The 20,562-nt window shown below is 43.5% G+C and overlaps 1 protein-coding gene across 1 annotated transcript; it reads right to left on the reverse strand.

The window, feature by feature from the left end:
- Positions 1 to 1,412: 1,412 nt before the first annotated feature.
- Positions 1,413 to 15,485, reverse strand: SSR1 (signal sequence receptor subunit 1). Its single transcript, XM_073678728.1, has 8 exons — positions 15,244 to 15,485; positions 12,358 to 12,470; positions 8,992 to 9,085; positions 6,065 to 6,327; positions 4,777 to 4,853; positions 4,405 to 4,483; positions 3,143 to 3,236; positions 1,413 to 2,288 (listed from the first exon to the last, which is right to left on the reverse strand). Exons 1-8 carry the CDS (start codon positions 15,308 to 15,310, stop codon positions 2,221 to 2,223), a joined length of 855 nt encoding a protein of 284 aa, XP_073534829.1. The 5' UTR covers positions 15,311 to 15,485; the 3' UTR covers positions 1,413 to 2,220.
- Positions 15,486 to 20,562: the final 5,077 nt, after the last annotated feature.

The raw sequence follows: 20,562 nt of genomic DNA on the forward strand, positions 1-20,562 counted from the left end.
AGTAAGCAGATGCCCCATATGTGGGGAAAACCACTGTTTGGGCGCACGGCAGGGTTCGGAAGGGAAGGAGCGCCATTTGACTTTTTGATTGTAAAATTTGATTGAATAATTAGCGGACGCCATATTGCGTTTGGAGAGCCCCTGATGTGCCTAAACAGTGGAAACCCCCCACAAGTGACACCATTTTGGAAACTAGACCCCTCGAGGAACTTATCTAGATGTGTGGTGAGCACCCTGAACCCCCAAGTGTTTTACAGAAGTTTATAACATGGAGCCGTGAAAATAAAAAACTTTTTCCACAAAAATGTTTTAGCCCCAATTTTTTTATTTTCACTAGGGTAAGAGGAGAAAATGGACCCCAAAAACTTGTGCAATTTCTCCTGAGTACGCCAATACCCCATATGTGGGGAAAATACAGTGTTTGGGCGCACGGCAGAGTTAAGAAGGGAAGGAGCACTGTGTGACTTTTTAAACGCAAAATCGGCTGGAATCGAGAGCGGACGCCATGTCGTGTTTGGAGAGCTCCTGATATGCCTAACCAGTGGAAACCCCACAAGTGACCCCATTTTAGAAACTACACCCCTCAAGGATTTTATCAAGGGGTATAGTGAACACTTTGAACCCAGAGGTACGACACAGAATTTGATAACATTAGGTCATCATATTGAATAAGTTGTCATAAGTCTTGAGCGCAAGTGCTCGCTACTTGAGTTTGCATCGGATACTCAGGTATGCACCATGTATCATGGGTGCTCGAGTGACATGCTTGAGTCCCCACCTGCATGTGTCACGATTATTAAGACACCCATAAAAAAACATGCGGGGATTGCTCGTGCATGACAGTTTTTTTTGGCCGCGAAGCATATGGGGCGGAGCCTTGAGCACCGGCGATACTCAGTGCATACCCGAACACCCGAGGCAAACTCAAGTAGCGAGCATTTGTGCTCAACACTAGTCGCCATATCGTCTTTTTTTTAACCTTTTGAAAAAAAATCCCAACCCTAACCCTGACCCCCAACCCTAACCGCGGCAGACAGCGCTGGAGGCCGGCAGGAGAGGCGAGTATCCCGATCACCTCCCCTTGCCACCGCAATGCTGCCTGTGTCAAGCTCTTAAAGCCCAGGGCGCAGATACGTATTAATACGTCTTGGGCTTTAAAGGGGTTAATATTTGTCTGCACAATTAACAAGTTATTTTAATTACAGACTAAATACTCCAGGCAAAACAGATACTGTATGACGTCTAGTGCAAGGCCTGAATTCCCGTCTCCTGCACCCACCTGATCAGCCCCTGAACCAGGTATTATATACAGGGTATCAGTTCTGCAAAGGAGTAAACCTTTAATGAAAAAGGTCACACGCGGTGAAATAATGGAACGTCACTGTTTAGCCCTACAGAAAGTGGAGCAGCTGTACAAAAATGGAGTTAGCTTTATTTAAGAATTTATTTCTTTGTACACTTGCAGGCACACTGATCCAAATTACATTTTTCTCTGTTTACAAAAAGTAAGCTTTGTTCTTTGAACATTTCTGCCCACCTGCACGGACACAATGTCTTATTCAACCATTCGATATGCCAATCTATTAAAAACCCCATCTTATAATATTCCACATAACCATGATTTCCCAAACCAAGATAGTCAGTAAAAGCTTCTGGTAGAAGTCTTTGCACAATTAATTTTTTTTTTTTTTTTTAGGTCACAACTCAGCTGCAAACTTGGAGACAGGCAAGCTCATCAGCCCTTTCCTCCATAGTAGAGTGTGGTAACCTAGGAGTCAAATACACTGGTTTACTTCACCAGGTCTCAGAAAACAGGCACAGAAGTAGGGCCACAGCCAAAATACACTGCAGCTTGCAAGGAGGGGAATAAAGACTTAATATGCCCATAGTCACATTGCTCTCAAACTGTACAAACAGGCCAGTGAATGGAGTAGTCATGCAACTTAGGACTGCCCTGCAGTATAACAGTGCTTCAAAGTCCTTGCTGATGTATTATTCTTTAGTTTAATGGGTGGGGGGGGGGGAACCAAAGATTTCTTTATTAAAAAAAAATATAAATCCCTACAGGAAAGAGAAAAAAAAAAAAAAATTTGCAGTCAATGATTTTACAAGACTTCACATCCTACTCCACTTTTCCATTATGGATGTCACAAGTTTATCCATCCTGGATAGGAGAAACTGGTATTAGTGGACAGATGATTTTTCAAAATCAAAGTCTGTTTATTCATCGGATCCTGCTGATCGTTTCTGGGCTCTTTTACGAGGAGATCTTCTTGGGGAAGCTTTGTCTAGAAAGCAAGAGGAAAATAAAAACTTAAGTATTGCGTAGATGGACAGTTGTCTGACAGCTAAGTAACCTCACAGAAATATAACATGCACACTCTTGTGGTTACCAATTTATGCAGAAAGCCATCGGCACAACAGGACGAGTGCTCAGCTACACACAAAACACTTTAGTACTGACCATAAATTTAATAATTAATCGCCAACAATCTAAACATATTTTACCTACCATACATAGTATGTATGTATGTATGTATGTATGTATGTATGTATGTATGTATGTATGTATGTATGTATGTATGTATATATATATATATATATATATATATATATATATATATATATATATATATATAAAAAAAAAAAAAAAAAAGTCTAAAAATTATGAATGTCTTTAAGTGAAAATCATTTGGTCTGTATTGTAGAAAATATTCCTCATCATTAGAGGGGAGAAAAAAAAAAGAAACAAAAAAAACCCCCAGCGCTCCAGATATTGTGGCCAAATCTTTACTTTTATAGTCAGTAGTATAGCAGCCAAAATCACAAACAGTGCAGAAACATAACAGTACGTCACTCAGATGTAAGTGCTCTCACCTCGTCTACTTTGCACTGAAGTTGCAAGGAAGCAAAGGAAAAAAAACAAAAAGACAGCAAGAAGTATTAGAGAAGAGAACAGAAGCCAGTTATTTTCCTACTAGTACAGTTCAGTATTCCCACTGACCGCTACATACTGTACAAGGACACCATGTATCACATTTCAGTAGAGGATCCTACAAGTCCTACTAGCATATTGGGAAATAATGCATTTATAATGTATACTATAGAGAGTAAAGAGCAGCCATGCATGTAGAATACATACTAATTTGACTCAACGTCTCAGGAGGAATCCAGCTCATATCAACATCATTTTGGTTCGATGTGCCCATCTCCACTTTTTGGGCAGGTCGCTTTCTCTGCAGACAGGAAAACACAGGCATTTACATACAGTTCAATACCATGGGCACAGCTCAGACATCACCTGTATGGACATGCTGTTACATAGTTTTCTTTGTAGTTCGTGTCCACCATGGAATGAAGTTAATTTAATATATTTTTGCCTCTGGGATTATTATTTGAATAGAGAAGCATCTGTTTTGTGGTTTACTCCATATTTTTAAATGCCAAGAAATAACTTTTGCATCGTCATTGGGCGACACATACAGCTGTTTTTATTACACCTTTTACCATTTTAAATGGAAATTAACACTAAAATAAAGTATTAGAACAGGTTCCCCATTTTAATTGATTTAGATATATTACATGCACAGTCTTGGGTGATGTAGGCAGCTGTGACAAGGTTTTGGGTTTGAGGTGATGGTGGGTGGCTTGTTTGTCTGACAGCCATATACCCCATCAGCTTTTGCTAGACCGCATTAATTAGGGCTCATTGAGAGGCCAGTGAATTTTATAGCATAGTAAAACTAGTCTGGGTTTTGACAGTTCTCAGATGGGGGGGGGGAGGTGGACAAACAAAAAACACACTAATGAAGGTTTCTCAAGCTTCAAAACAGTCAGTGAAAAACGTAAAACACATAGATGGCATCAGAGTGCTATCCAGTTTTTTCACTGACCCATTGATCTGACATTTCGATTAATATTGAACAAGTCACCATGTTTTGGTGCGGACCAACTGGTCCAAGGAAAACAAAAAATAGTTACAAGTGCCCTCTGTGAAAAACTGAAGTCTGAATGAGCCCTTAAGACGTGTGCAGTATATTTGCAGTGGCATGGGCTTAAAGTCCAGGACTCGGCACACGCCATACAAAATTTACCGCAATCCACTTTTTTTTTTTTTTTTTTTTTAAATATACACTGTGGTTCTAGAGATATGGGCCTTTTTACATTGTGCTATTTTTTATGAATGGGGAGGGGTGGGCGATTACAGAATTCCCAGGGGGCATATCTTTACACTGTTCAGCATTATTACCAGTGACCCACGCCCCCCTTTTAAAAGACCATAATAAGAAGCCCTGAGTAAAACAAAACAAAAAGCTCATTCTCTGAAACAGTAATGCAGATTTTAAGAACAACAAGACAGGTTACTCAGGAGCAGAAGAATAAAATAGAGTACAAGCAGCTTACCTTTCTGGACTCCAACAACTGATGCAGACCAACAACTACAAGCAGCCCAAGACCACCAAGGAACAAGTACATGAAGATTCTGCCAAGACAAAAGTAACACGAGTCAACAGTAAAGGGGGATGTTACATTAGTAAAAGAATGGAGAGTGAATGTAGCAACTTAATTTACACCACCCAAAACTCACTTAGAAAACACATTATTCCATTCACATAATATAGCAAAAAGGGTAATTCATCTCAGTCTCACATTTGTGAATGTGTTACAAGTGAAAATCCCTTTATGACAAAATTAGTGTGGGCCCATCAGCAATAACTCTATAGGGACCCAGCACCACCAATATCCATCTCACCAGGGAAGCAGTTGTATACATACGTTTCTCCATCCAGGCCATCTTCCTTTTCAATAATGGTCACAGTCTGATTGAACACAGCATCCTGGAAAGAGTTGCCCTAGAGAGAAAATAAAAAAAAAAGTTGTTGAAAGTGCAAAGAAGGTAATTTTATCATCTCATTCCCCAACTTGGTGCTGTAACTCCGTTTTCCTCAACTCCAGTTTGGAAAACAGCACTATTCTTGTTATCCTTTCTCATAGTAGCTGTAATTCTATAACGCTGGAACTGCTCCTTGCTGCTCCCCCTCCCTCATGGAACGCAACGTCACACATCATGCTCCATGATCTAGAACTGCAGGGAAGGAGATATCACAGGGCTGGCTGCTGCAAGCAGCCAGGAGCAAGCCACGCCCCCTAATGTGTCACAACATCCCATAAGGGAGGGGGAGAAGCAAGGAGCAGTTCCAGCCTCACAGAATTACAGCTACTGTGAGAATGGAAAACAGCACTATTTTTGTTATCCTAATAGCCTATGAAGGTATGAGCATTAGGATCACATTCCATATGCCCCCACCCATCCCATTGTGGCTGGATTTTATAAGAGGCTGTGATTTTTTTTTTTTTTTCGTGGAAACACCACAAAATAAATGCAATGCTAAAGTGATCAAATCATTGTGCATGCCTTAAAATGGCATCAATAAAAACGTCAAATCACTTCAATTGACGGGAAAGTGAAAAATATACAAGTTTCTGAATATGAAGACACTTTTGCGTTACTTCAACGCACTTAGATTTTTTTTCCCCCCATTTTATGGTAAAATGAATGGAGTTATTCAAAACAACCCATTCCACAAAACAAACACTCATATGGCTATGTAGATGGGGAAAAAAAAGTTATGGCTCTTGGAAAAAGGGGGAGGAAAAAAATGAAAGTGCAAAAACAGAAAAAAGTGGTAAACTTTGGGCTGACTCACTAGAAAGGTGACCTTGCAAGAATTGCGACTAGATGACAGATTTGTGATAAACTTTTATTTCTTATTGTTTTAACTTGTATGATTTTGGAGGCCGGACACTGGGAAGTGGTGGGAATTTTGCAACAGAGGCGAGACTTCTTTACAATTTAGTTGCAAAATGATAAACCATGCTACAATTTTACATTAAAGACTAACACAAAATCTTCCCTTTGTAGGCTATAGTAGCACATTTTTATCCCTATAGATTACAATAGGATATTTTTTTATGTGGTGCAAGTCGCCATATTATATACTCTGCAATGATTTAAAGGTAAGGTAAATCTTAATGTTTTCTAAAAAGAATAATGAAATCTTACACTGGCATCCTTGTAATTCAGATTGATGACCAGCCCAAAGGGACGTCCCCCCATTGGCTCTGCTGGAATAAAAGAGTACTCAAAGGTGGCCTGCCTCTGAGGAGGGACCACTGTGCTCAGAGGAAGAGCTGTAAAATTCTGGATATAGAACTGGTAGTCCTGCGGGTATCGGAAGGAGGCATCCAGGGAGTCCACAATGAAGTCTTCAGTACCCTTGTTTGTGAAGCCAACAAGGAACTTTACAATATCATTAGCTGGGAAATCTAAAAGATAAAAATATAGCGTTATTCACACAACACATATGGAGTATAAGGCTTGCAGTAACATCGTTACAGACCTCTATACTTGTACATACTGCGGTTTCATTATAGGACCAGAGCAAACATCCAGAAAGCAGAATTAGTTGTCATTAGCTTGGGGGAAAAAATGGCTGGATGGGAAGAACTGTACAGAATATTCCTTCCACTGGAGTGTCAGAAATAAGTAACATTACTCAGAAGGGAAAAAAAAAAAAAAAAGGATTACCCCTTTTCCATCACAGCCAACTTTTGTATATTTGTTTTTTTCTTCCCTCCTTCTTCCATTTTTTTTTTTTTTTTTTTTTTTTTTTTTGCTGGACAAGTTCTAATTTTGAATGACATTCATTTTACTATAATGCACTGAAAAATTGGTAAATAAAATTCCAACTGTGGTGAAACTGCAAAAAAAATAAATACTGCAATTCCGCCATTGTTTTTTTTCCTAGATTTAGCTTTTACGATATTTATGGTGTGGTAAAAATTACCTGGAAACATGATTGTTCAGGACACTAAGATACCAAACTTTTTTTTATTTCAGCGGTTAATAAAATAAAATGCTTTGTGTCGCTATTTCTGAGACCCATAACTTCATCAATTGAGCAGCGAAGACTAGTTTTTTTAATTTATTTATTTTTTTTATATGTGGCGGGCAGATAATTTTAGATTGATAGAACCTTGGGGTGGATACGATGTCTTAATAACTTTACTGCTTTTAAGTATGGCGGTGCTGTAACAGAAAAACAACGATTCTGGAGATTACCGTATGGGTTAAATAATTGTAGATTTTGCTGGACCAGACATAATACAGAATGTACATTTTTTTTTAAATATTTTTAATAGAGGGAAAGCAGGAGATTTAAATTTTGGTGTGTTTTTTGACCCCTTCTTGACTGGGCAATTTTCGAAATTTGTTTACTTCTTCCAAGAGCCATAACTTGTTTTTTTTTTCTATCCACATAACCTTAGGAGGGCTTGGTTTTTTTACAGGACAAGCTGTAGTTTACATCATTCAATGTACTGGAAAAATGGGGAACAAAAAAATCCAAACAAAATAAAAAAATTGCTTTTTAGGTTTTATTTTTACGGCGTTTACCGTACTGTAAATATGAACATCATCCTCCGGGTCAGTATGATTACAGCAATACCAAACTCAGAGATAGCTATATAGATACATATATCTCTCTTGCATCGCCATTTTTCAAGACCCATAACTTTATTTTTTTGCTGATTGAACTATTTAAAAGTTTGTTTTTCTGCAAGGCGATTTGATGGTTTTGTCAGTACCATTTTGAAGTAGACAAGTTTTCATCATGTCTTAATCGCTGTGCTTCAGCCACAAATAAAACCGCTATTGTCATGGAATTAATGGCGCTTAATAATAAATAATAATAATAATAATATTATTGTGGTGTTTGTTCTTTTCCCCTTTATGTTGCTCACCAAAAAAAGTTGATTTTATATGTTCATAGATTGGAGTCTTACAGACAGTGATAAACAAAAAAAAAAAAAAAAAAAAGCGTTGTTTCTTAATTTCTTTACTTTTCATGGAGGAAAGGTGTGGTGTTGGGAAGGATTTGAAATGGCGTGTCCCCTGGGCCACATGCTTTTAAATGGTACCGTCAGAGATTGAGAACAGCATCTTATGGGTTAATGGCAATGATCAGAGCTCAGCTCGGATTGCTGCTGTTACAGGCAGATGTGACTGGATAACACAGCGGCCTCAGCCACTGACCCTGCTCCATAAGCCAGAACAGACATGCGCAGTACATATATAGATGCCGAGAAAAGGTTAAAAACAGGAGCGCTGTGCAGATAAGGACCCTCTCTCCTTCCAATGTAGTAGTGCTAGACTTAACAGGGTGCATGCACTTTTGATTAATATTGTGTAGATAAGAAAATAAACAAAAAAAAAAAACAGGTCAGCAAGTAAAAAGTGAAGAAAATCTTCTGACCTAAAAGTTGCATTTGATGCAACTCTGAAGCCCCACATGCTTGTCCCAGCACACACTTTCATGCTTCCTGATTTAAAGACTTAAATACTCACTAATAAACTCCATGTTTATTATGCCAGAAAACTAGTGTAAAGAGACTGAAATCTGTCCCAATGATTATTATAAGGCTATGGACCGATCATGTCATTACAACAAAAGCTCAACAAATCCCAGTCGGACTCTGGCTTTAGTATAAAGGTGAGCCAGCCATATGATAATTAAGAAAGAGCAATAAGGCTAGTTGGGAATTCTTATCTTGTATAATAATATATGGCAAGGATGTGCCATCACTGCATGATTGCTGGTCTCCCCTTATGGCACACTGGCTGTTGTAGTGCTGTGCCCCCTTCCCAATTCTCTGCACAAGTGCATTTCCAACAGCCTGGCTGGACAGGGAGTTATAGCCAGGCCACATGCTTCTGGCCTGGGTGCAGGGAAATAATGATATGGCCACTATGGGATAGCAGCACTGCATGCCCATAATGCTCAAAAACAGTAGGGGGCTCCGTGGTCAGGGGCATCAATCACAAAGTGGTGACATATCGTTAGGGCATTCAATCACTTTAGAAGATGTGAATACCCCTTTAGTGAAATAGAAGTAACAGCTAGACAGACAATGGATGTTACAGTCAATTACCTTCGCCTTTAACAAACAAAATGGTGGTGTCAGCATTGGGAGAAGCTTTCGGTTCACCTGAACTCAAATCTTCTTCTTCCTCCTTTTCTCCTGTCTGTTAACAGAGAAAAAAAATATCCTATGAACACAAAATATGTTGCAGAAAATCCAACGCAGATGCCCCAAGCACTAGTTACACAGTGAATGACTATTTCCTATAAATCCTCTTATCATTTAGAAGCCTTCTCATACCTGCACTGAAGCAGGAGGCTGCAGACCAAATGACTGGGCAAACTCCAGGGTGCAGAAGAGATCTGAGATTTACTGCTTGTATCTGACACTTTGGATTTTATTTTGTAGAGTCCATAGAAGTTATTACTGTCTGACCATTAAGTAAAACAAGCCAAAGTCATTTCCTGGCATTTAAAATGCATATATTTGCTGCTCTCTGAGACACACAGTATGATACTACTGACCGAACAAGACTGTTCTAGATTTATTAAAGAGTAACCGTCATTTTACGGTTTTTCCATAAATCATTACCACATGTTAAAAAAAGAAACTTTTTAATGCATCTTAAAGAAATCTGCTTCTTTGTCCTGAGTGGATCATTAATTCTTAATTTACAGGTAAAAGCTGTCTTCAGTGAATAAAGAGTTCCCCATTACTGAGATAGGAGATGACAGTTTGTGCTTATAAAGTTCTATGTAGAAGTTTTAGGTGGGGGCCTTGCAATCACAATAGGAGACCAGGATGATGGCATTCGACTGCTGACAGAGAATGTTCACTCTGCCCTGGTCTGAGTGCCGTGGGATAGTGACATGAACGTTGCTTCAGGGTCCTGTGAATATTTTTCCTCAACTCGAATAACTACCTAACCAAACCCTGCTGCTAGTAACCCATTGTTTCTTGGGCCCCCCATGATCAACGGAGTGGGGGGGTTCAGTAAAGCAATTCAGTTTGTGTTATTACATTCTGCGTTTTCAGTGAAAAGTTTCAAGCAGCTGGAGAAAAAAAAAAAAAAAAAGAAAAGGAGGTAATAGGAGGAAACCTTTCTGAGATGGTGTCCCTGCTCAGGCTATAGTCAAGATTGAAAATATGGATACAGCGAAGTAGAGGTAATCAAAACATCACAAGAAATACAATATATAAAAAATATAGGGAACACCTAGGGTATGTGCACACGGTGCGGATTTGCTGGGGTTTTGACGCTGCAGAATTATCTGCACCATTTCCGCTCCTAATATGCGAATTACGTTACTTGGGGTTTTTTACATGCGGTTTTGCTGCATGCGTTTTTGAAGTCATCATGTTGAAATTAGAGAATAGTTGTTTTTTTTTAACAAACTTTATTGATCATGTAGCATTTTTGTGTGCGTTTCCGCAGCGGAAACGCACACAAAATACACATGCGGTTTTTACGCATGCGGATTTTCCTCATCTAATGCAAGTCTATGGGGAAAATCTGCATGTGTTTACGCAAGAGAAATAGACATGCTGCGGATCTGAAAAACGCACCTCATGTCAGTTTCCGCAGGTGCACAAAAACGCATAGTGGGCATGGGATTTATTGAAATCCCATCCACTATGCTGTAACATCTGGCCGCTGCGGTTTCGACGCTGCATAAGGCTGTGTGCCCACTATGCGTTTTTGCTGCGAAATTTCCACAGCGTAAACGCTTGCAAATCTGTGCCCCATGATCCCCAATGATAATCTGCATGTTCTGTGCCCATGCTGCGGAATTATCCGCAGCGGATTTTCCTTGCGGAAAAATCCGCAGCATGTCAATTATTTGTGCGTTTCTGCATGCGGATTTGAGGTCTCAATGCATTTGAAAAAAGCAAGTCAAATCCGCATGTAAAAAATGTGTCAAAAAAGCGTTTAAAATCTGCAAGCGTTTTTTACTGCCAAGAACAAGCAGAAACGCTGCAGAAATTTTCTGCATCGTGGGCACATACCCTAAAGACGGAGCGTCAAAACCACAGCAAATCCACACCGGGTGCACATACCCTAAAAAACAAAATGTAACTCCGAGTCAATCACACTTCTGTAATATCAACCTGTCCAGTTATGAAGAAACACTGATTGTGAATCAATTTCTCCTACTGTTGTGCAAATGGAACAGACAACTGGTAGAAATGATAGGCAATTAGCAACAGGGCTGTGGAGTCGGTATAAAATGGACCAACTCCGACTCCAAAAATATATAATAAATTGGGTACAGTAATTCAATGCAGTTTGTGGGGAATATTTTTTCATAAGAATTTGGGAAAGTTCTGAAATGTCCTATAAATGTTTGTCCTATTCCTGATCTAAGGGTCTAGACTTTTAGCTGAGATGAATCTGTGCTACAGTAAATTTATCACTTAAACATGAGCCATGTATGAGGGAGTCGGTGACATGGAAATTGAGGAGTCAGAGGTTTGGCTTACCGACTCCACAGCCCTGATTAGCAAGGCAACCCCTATAAAGCAGTGGTTCTGCATGTGGTGACCACAGACAATTTCTCTGTTCTCATCCTTTTTGGCTGTTGCTTTGGTCACTTTTGCATTTTGTCATTGCTCTCACCCCTAGAAGTACAATAACATGAGGCGGTGTCTACAACCCACAGAAGTTGCTCAGGTAGTGCAGCTCATCCAGGATGGCATACCAATGCTAGCTGTGGCAAGAAGGGTAGATGTCTGTCAGCAGTGTCGAGAGCATGGAGCAGATACCAGGAGACAGGCCCGTACACCAGATGTGGAGGGGGCCGTAGGAGGGCAACAGCCCAGCAGCAGGACCGCTACCTCCTCCTTTGTGTAAGAAGGAGCAGTGCCAAAGCCCTGCAAAATGACCTCCAACAGGTCACTAACATCCATGTGTCTGCTCAAACTGTCAGAAACAGACTCCATGATGGCCCGATGTCCACAAGTGGGTATTGTGCCTTCAGCCCAACACTGTGCAGGACTGCAGGCCACACAGTACCCACAATATTCTTCCAGGGATCAGACATACACATACCCACAGTACTCCCTTGTCTGATCCCCGGAAGAGTATTGTGGGTACTGTGTGGCTTTCCTGTGACTGGGTCTCCCCACTTCTTCTATCCTGTACAAGGGATCGTTACCTGGATTCGTACATTGGGACTCCACCAAGAACATATATTTTGTCTATTAGATATGAGGATTCATTATTCTAATTGAATTACACAAAGCGATATATGTTTATACATGTTGCTTATTAACTAGCCTATGGCTTTTTATCTTATTCGAGTACATTAAAAGTTATGTTTTAAATACTTCTACCCTGCTGTATCCGTATTTACATCCTGATTGGTAGTTCATAGTGATATTTTCTTATTATAGCCCAGCTTGACCATCCATCCTCTATTATGTATGCACATTTACCAAGTCTGTCGACTCATCTTCCTCCACTTCGGCCTCGTCATCATCATCTTCTACTACAGAGTCTTCAATGGCTTCTTCATCTTCAGTGGCATCTTGGGCAGCAACTAAAGGACCTGTGATAAAAGAAAGCATTTTACATTTAAACACTCCAAAAGGCAATGATGAGATTTTACTTGAAGTTCTAAAACTCAAACAGTGCTGTGGAAAAAGGCCAAAAATGCATGATGCCAAGTGGGTATCAAGTGTGGAGTCATCACCCACTGCACACTTTTTGAAGGACATCCAAGAAAGTCTGAAATAAACTGAACAGCTTTGCCAAGAGAAGACACAAACGCTGAACAAAAAAAAGAAGGTGCCTTATGTCAGAGGTGGCAAGACGTAAAGTCAGGCACATGGTATGTTGTGGCACCTTCCTCTCTCCATCACTCATTATCTTGGGGCCCCCTGTGTAGGCCAGGCCTGTTGTAGTCATCTACAGGCCACAGAGGTAATGGGCTATTCTGGGTCACTGATCACCATCTCCACCAATAAACAGCATCTCCTCATCATTTACAGATGAGAAGCAGATGAGTTGGGGGTCTCTCCTAACACTGCCTCCTCTACATGGACAACCCTTACCATATGTCAGAGGGACCTTGCCGATTAGAAGATTTCACAACAACAATTTAATTTCTTAGGGAATCACACAATGATTTCTTTTGCTTATTGCCAACTAAACACTGGGGGTCTCACGTTTATCCAGAGAGGGGATCAGCAGCTGCCAGGTGTGATCTGTGTATTACAGCAATTATAGCATAAAGACCCCAATACACATTACACTTAACCTATGTTCACACATGCTGTATTTTTCAGCTTTTTTTGCTGCAGATTTTTATGCAAATTTTAAGTTACGCTTTGCATCACCAGCAAAATCTATAAGAAACCAGAATTCTCTGTTCACATATTGTTTTTTTTGTTGCGTATTTTGGGCCTTGGTATTGGGTTTTTGTAAAATAGAGCATGTCACTTTCACCCATAGGATGAGTGGTGAAAAAAACGCATCAAAAATTGCATCAGTGTTTTTGATGGCAAAACAGAATAGGATTCTCTCTTTTTTTCCCACAAAACTTTATGTACATGCATAAATAGAAACAGAACGACAATGAAAAAAAACTCTGAAAAAAATGCAGCAAAACCTGCGTTTTTGACGCAGCTGATTTCCTGCCAGAGATCAGTTTTGCTGCAGATTTGTGACACAAAAAAAAACCCCAACGTGTGAAAATAGCCTAAAGGTGGCAGGATGCAGTAAACCATCTCAGACAGATGTCTGTCCAGCCTCTGGTTGAAGACTTCCATTGAAGGAGAACTCACCACCTCTTGTGGCAGCCTGATCCACTTGTTAATCACCCTCAGTGTCAATTTTTTTTTTAGAATATCTAATCTGTATCTTCTCCCATTGCTTCTAGTCTTTCTTTGTGCAAATCCTTATTCTCATTTGCACATGGAAACACGAGAAGCAATGGAATGAAACTGAAAAGGAGAAGATACAGATTAGATATTAGAAAAATCTTTTTGACAGTGAGGGTGATCAATGAGTGGAACAGTGGAAACGATAAAGGCTAGCACTCAACAAAGTGGAAAGGCACGGTGCTAGTGAAGGGAGCCAGTGGTTCCGTCAGCAATAAAAAAAAAAAAAAAAAAAAAACACTGCACACGTAGAGAGGTATGGTATGCTTTAGGTGAAACTTTATTTGAAGGGTGATGCTTGAGGCGACTAGTGGGACGTTTCGGCCAACACTGTGGCCTTGATCACAATGTCGCAAGTGGATAGACACATCCGGGAAACAAAGGAGAAAGAATTACCAGTCAAGTAGAAGTGAGGGGCAATTATTAGATAAGGAAACCAATCCGGTAGTAGGTGTCTGGGTATAGACACAGATGGAGTATGCCCGTCAGTTAGAATTCTAACTGACGGGCATACTCCATCCGTGTCTATACCCAGACACCTACTACCGGATTGGTTTCCTGGTAATTCTTTCTCCTTTGTTTCCCACAGTGTTGGCCGAGACGTCCCACTATTCGCCTCAAGCATCACCCTTCAAATAAAGTTTCACAATGAGTGGAACAGGCTGCCACAAGAGGTGGTGAGGTCTCCTTCAATGGAAGTCTTCAAACAGAGGCTGGATAGGGTTTAGTGAATCCTGCATTGAGCAGGGGGTTGGACACGATGACCCTGGAGGTCCCTTCCAACTCTAACATTCTATGATTCTATGGTTAAACCCGCTGATATCGTCTGACAGTCTGATATAAAGGGGGCCCCTGATGATGTCGGGGAGAGAAGAAATGGGCCAGGGGCGGACACAGACAGTTGGTGAAGAACAATATCCGGCCTTCTGCAGACAACAGCTCATCACAAGTCCACCTGCAGAAGTGGCCCCCTTACCTCTTGGGCCCCTGTAACAGGCATGTCTGACCCAGAACACAGATCCTTTTGATCATGCAGCAAGAGTCGTGTGACGTAAGGAGCGCTCCTGTATATGGTGGACGGGTCAGATAGCTGTCCGCTGCTTCACCAGACATCTAATGTGTACGGGGACCTAAGACTGGTCAGATTCTGACAGGTGGGTTACAAGGGGCCATCATCAGCTCAAGGAAAGTGAAGACCCCCCATCAATAATCATCCCTAGGAGCACAAAGCCCCCAGGACCCCACTGCCCTGTATAGCGGGGGAGGAGCTGCAGAATGAATGGGCGCAGTGACACGTCACCGCAGGCCGGAGCAGGCACACACCGCGCACCTCCTGCACGGAGCCTCCCCCAAACTGCGGGACTACGGCAGCCGACAGACACGTCTGCGCCAATTCCAATGTAACACACACGAGCTGGTAACAGGCGCACAGTGACGTACCTCTGCCGAGCAGCGCGACCGGGAAGGCCAGCAGCAATAACAGCAGCCAATGGCGGAGCGCGGTCATGGCAGAGCACGGTGTGTCGTAGCTGTAAGGTCCAGAGAGAAGCGAAGAGAGAAGCTCGGGAGGGGGAGGCTCTTCCTGACACCGCCGCCTCTTACACTATTATCAGACCCCTTCACTCAATGGCGACGTGATACGTATCCTCCAGAAATGGGAGGGCGGGGGCATGGCCAGTGGGAGGGGCGGGCATTAGGAACAGACAGAACCCGCCTTTTCCGGCTCTGAGGGAAGTGGACGTGGCTGTATGAGCCGCACGATACTGCGCGTGCGTAGTGAGGAGGTGTGGCCTATTCATACAGATTCGCGCCAGCCAATGAGACGCCAGCGCTTCAAGGCCCGTTGAATAGGAAACTATTGCCTAAAGTGTTGCGTCTACAGTGGAGTTGATTATTTTGAGGACCTCATTTTAGCTCCTCCACTCTAGACGGCTCACTAGTGAGGTGTCTAATGGCGTGCCTGTACTGCGAGTCTCACCGGAGCCTCCACAATACAGCTCAGTGCTGAGGTGACCGGAGCTGCTGGAGCGAGGTCCTCACAGGGACAGCTCTAATGTAGACGGCTCAGTGCTGAGGTGACTGGAGCGAGGTCCTCACAGGGACAGTTCCAATGTAGACGGCTCAGTGCTGAGGTGACCGGAGCTGCTGGAGCGGTCCTCACAGGGACAGCTCCAATGTAGACAGCTCAGTGCTGAGGTGACTGCAGCGAGGTCCTCACAGGGACAGCTCTGATGTAGACGGCTCAGTGCTGAGGTGACTGGAGAGAGGTCCTCACACGGACAGCTCCAATGTTGACAGCTCAGTGCTAAGGTGACTGGAGAGAGGTCCTCACAGGGACAGCTCTGATGTAGACGGCTCGCTGCTGAGGTGACTGGAGCGAGGACCTCACACGGACAGCTCTGATGTAGACGGCTCAGTGCTGAGGTGACCGGAGCTGCTGGAGCGAGGTCCTCACAGGGACAGCTCTGATGTAGACGGCTCAGTGCTGAGGTGACCGGAGCTGCTGGAGCGAGGTCCTCACAGGGACAGCTCTGATGTAGACGGCTCGCTGCTGAGGTGACTGGAGCGAGGTCCTCACAGGGACAGCTCTGATGTAGACGGCTCGCTGCTGAGGTGACTGGAGCGAGGTCCTCACAGGGACAGCTCTGATGTAGACGGCTCTGTGCTGAGGTGACCGGAGCTGCTGGAGCGAGGTCCTCACAGGGACAGCTCTGATGTAGACGGCTCGCTGCTGAGGTGACTGGAGAGAGGTCCTCACAGGGACAGCTCTGATGTAGACGGCTCTGTGCTGAGGTGACTGGAGCGAGGTCCTCACAAGGACAGATCCAATGTAGACTGCTCAGTGCTGAGGTGAGCGGAGCTGCTGGAGCGAGGTCCTCACAGGGATAGCTCTAATGTACATAGCTCAGTGCTGAGGTGACTGGAGCGAGGTCCTCACACGGACAGCTCCAATGTTGACAGCTCAGTGCTGAGGTGACTGGAGAGAGGTCCTCACAGGGACAGCTCTGATGTAGACGGCTCGGTGCTGAGGTGACTGGAGCGAGGTCCTCACAGGGACAACTCCAATGTAGACGGCTCAGTGCTGAGGTGACTGGAGCAAGGTCCTCACAGGGATAGCTCTAATGTACATAGCTCAGTGCTGAGGTGACTGGAGCGAGGTCCTCACTTGGACAGCTCCAATGTTGACAGCTCAGTGCTGAGGTGACTGGAGAGAGGTCCTCACAGGGACAGCTCTGATGTAGACGGGTCGGTGCTGAGGTGACTGGAGCGAGGTCCTCACAGGTACAACTCCAATGTAGACGACTCAGTGCTGAGGTGACCGGAGTTGCTGGAGCGAGGTCCTCACAGGGACAGCTCCACTGTACAGATTATTCCAGAATCCATAGACTCCATTCCAGTCGACTCATCTAGATTTTTAATTATTTTTTTAGGGAATTGCTCATGTTTTTAATGGAGCAAACATCAAGAGTCAGACATTAATTTTTTTTTGCACGGTTATATTTTATGTATTTGGGCAAATTTCTTTTTATTCGCACTCCCATGACAGCACCACGTGAGAGAGAATCCACCCATCATGGACAAGAAACCTACAGGTTAGAAAGGGTGGCACCTCTCTCCCGCCTCAGTTTAGGTTTCCTGTCCATGATGGGAGACCAATCATGTACCTGCAGGATGAATATTGGAAGTGGTCTCTTGCCCAGAGGGATAGACAGGGTCCCTGGAGCGGTGAAGTTCCTGCCCTGGTCGGTCCTGTTCTTCCTGGATACGCCACGGCAGGGCTCATTGGGGCACCTCCGTGTGCGTTGCGGTCAGCGTGACATCCCCTCGATGGAGCCGGATGGTCCGCTGTGTGTGGGACCGCATGCGGGTAAACTCCCCCCCCCCCCCCCCCCCCCCTTCACTATAAGAGATCGGGGCCGCGCCGGCAGGGAATGTGTAAGGCCCGGCCCTGTGACGGCGGGCCTATGACGTATTTCCGGTGCGCTGGCCTCCGGAAGTGGGTGCAGTTCGCTCGCGGCCAGGAAGTACGCATGCGAGCAGTGGGGACGCCGGAGCCCGTAACAGTATAGGGCATCCCGCAAGTACTGCTACGCGCAGTGTTCTGCCCATCCCGGGGAGGGGGAAAGGGAGGCCCCCCCCGGTTCCACACAGGTACCTGCATGGCCAGTATAAAAAAAGGCCTGGTTACATGCAGAGGTGCTTCCCTGCCCCTTGTTTTTTCATGACAATGGGAGATACACAGGAGCTTTCCCCTCAGTAAGAACAACTGCTGCAGGAACAGCCCTCTGGGGAGCCCTCACAACAGGCGGTGCAACGTCGTTCCCGGACCGGGTCTAGCCGTTCAACTACGAAGTTCACCGCTAAGAGCAGGAAGGAAGGTCCTCTCGTTCGGCGTGATCCTCCGCCGATTAAGAAGGATTCCTCTGCTTCTACGGTACCGCATATGCCAGGGGGTAAGTGGAATCTTGGTGAAAGTTCTACTAATTGTTTCCCTTTACTTCTCTGTCTATGAAATCTTTTCAGAGCAAGAAATGTTCGTTTAATTCAAAGCATAAAGAATGTGCCCTATGCAGCAGCCCGCTCCCTGATGCATATATTAAAAAGTTGTGCCAGCCTTGTATTGACAAGGTGATGACGGAAGAAACCCCAGGGTTTTCTTTGGGTCTAAAAACTCTAATTAAAGAAGAAGTAGGCAAGGCTTTGCGAGGGAATTCTGAGGTCAGGCATTCTCCTCAGGACCCTCGACCAGGCTCAAATTCCAACATCTCAGACATTTTTTCCTCTTCCCTATCCTCCTCTGATAGCGAATCTCAGAGACAATGTTTTCCTTTAAATGAGGTGGATGCCTTGGTGAAAGCTGTCCGTTCTACTATGGGCATTGTGGACACTAGACCAGAGAAGTCTCTGGAGGATGTTATGTTTGGAGGATTAGGTCAAAAAAAGAAAAGATCCTTCCCCATGAATACAAAGATTAAGGATCTCATTGAAAGAGAGTGGCAAAAGCCAGACAGAAAGGGCAGCATCCCTCCCTCTTTCAAAAGGAGGTATCCGTTTGATGATACCGCATGCTCCTCCTGGTCAAAGGCACCAAGGCTTGATGTTGCCATTGCTAAAGCATCAAAAAAGGCTTCCCTCCCCTTCGACATGGGAGCTTTAAGAGGCCCCCTGGACAGACGAGCAGATACCTTTTTAAAAGGTAATTGGGAGACCACTACAGGAGCCCTGAAACCAGCAGTGGCTGCCACCTGCACATCCAGAGCCCTGATGGTCTGGCTGGAACAGATAGACAACCAATTGAAAGAGGGTGTCTCCAGGAAGGAGATTATTTCTTCTCTCCCCCTAGTCCAGGGTGCAGCGGCCTTTCTTGCTGATGCATCTGCGGACTCAGACTAGCAGCTAAATCGTCAGCTCTTTCAAATGCTGCTCGGCAAGCCCTTTGGCTAAAGTGCTGGCCTGGAGATATACAAACAAAATCTAGACTCTGTACAATTCCTTGTGAGGGTGAATATCTTTTCGGCCAAACCATGGATGATCTGTTGGAAAAAGCAGGAGATCCTAAGAGGGGCTTTCCGTCTGTACCTCTACCCTCTTTTAAAAAATCTTTTCCGGAAAAGAAGTTTGTCCGAAGACGATTCTTTAGAGAACAGGAGAAATTCGAGGAAAGAGGTCGCAAATGTAGAGACCTACTCTTTGGTTCTTCCAGAGATGAGCAGAAGCCAGGGGAATCACAATCCACCCAGGTGGGAGGGAGATTGTCCTTGTTTTTTCCGGCTTGGGAACTTATTTCACATAGCAGTTGGATTTTAGGCCTGCTTGGTTTTGGTCTTAAATTTCAATTTCAAGCTCTTCCTTACAGGAGATTCGTAATTATTCCCTCTAGCTCCTCCCCAGAGCGGCAGACAGCCCTCATATCGGAAATATAAGACCTAACAAAGAAAAACGTTCTGATTGAGGTTCCGAGAACAGAAGAGGGAGACGGATTCTACTCCACCTTCTTCTTGGTTCCCAAGCCGGATGGGTGTTTCAGGACTATCATAAATTTAAAATCCTTAAATACGTTTCTTAAAATAGACACCTTCAAAATTGAATCATTAAAAACAATAATAAAATTGCTTTTTCCCCACTGTTATATGGTAGTCCTGGATCTTAAAGACGCTTATTACCATATTCCCATTCATAGGGATTATCAAAAGTATTTAAGATTAGCCATCAAAATAAAAGGGGTGGTAAAACACTACCAGTATACTGCTCTTCCCTTTGGGTTGGCTATAGCCCCGAGAGTTTTTACTAAACTGGTGGCAGAAGTTATGGCCCACATAAGAGAAAAAGATATTTTAATAATCCCTTACCTCGATGATTTCCTGATAGTGGGGAATTCCTTTGCACAATGCGAGGCCCACCTTCAGGTAACAATTTCTGTCCTACAAGAGCGAGGTTGGTTTGTAAATCTGGAAAAATCTAGGTTGACTGCACAAAAAGCCCAACAGTTCCTGGGGGTCATTTTAGATTAAGATAGACGGTTATGTCATTTATCAGATGAAAAAATTGCAAAAATCCAGGGACTAGTGAAACATTGTATGGATAGGACCTCCATGACACTGCGCAAAGCCATCTCATTATTAGGGACCGTGACCTCAAGTTTTTCTCCATATGCGCTGGTCCCAATTTCACTCAAGGGCTCTTCAATGGGATGTGTTATATAATGACTCAATCCTAGATGGACATCTAGACCAGGAGTTTACCTTGGCCCCTTGCTCC

This window comes from Phyllobates terribilis, unplaced genomic scaffold (assembly GCF_046119375.1).
Source record: "Phyllobates terribilis strain yellow unplaced genomic scaffold, ASM4611937v1 Scaffold_4__5_contigs__length_816908805, whole genome shotgun sequence".
NCBI lineage: Eukaryota > Metazoa > Chordata > Amphibia > Anura > Dendrobatidae > Phyllobates > Phyllobates terribilis.

Bases quoted from the DNA above. Each gene is read 5' to 3' on its own strand.
- SSR1 (XM_073678728.1), bottom strand. From the start codon at position 15,310: ATGACCGCGCTCCGCCATTGGCTGCTGTTATTGCTGCTGGCCTTCCCG. The intron at 12,471-15,243 runs GTACGTCACTGT...CTTTTATCACAG, and splicing joins GGTCGCGCTGCTCGGCAGAG to GTCCTTTAGTTGCTGCCCAA. The intron at 6,328-8,991 runs GTAATTGACTGT...TTTATCTTTTAG, and splicing joins TTTGTTTGTTAAAGGCGAAG to ATTTCCCAGCTAATGATATT.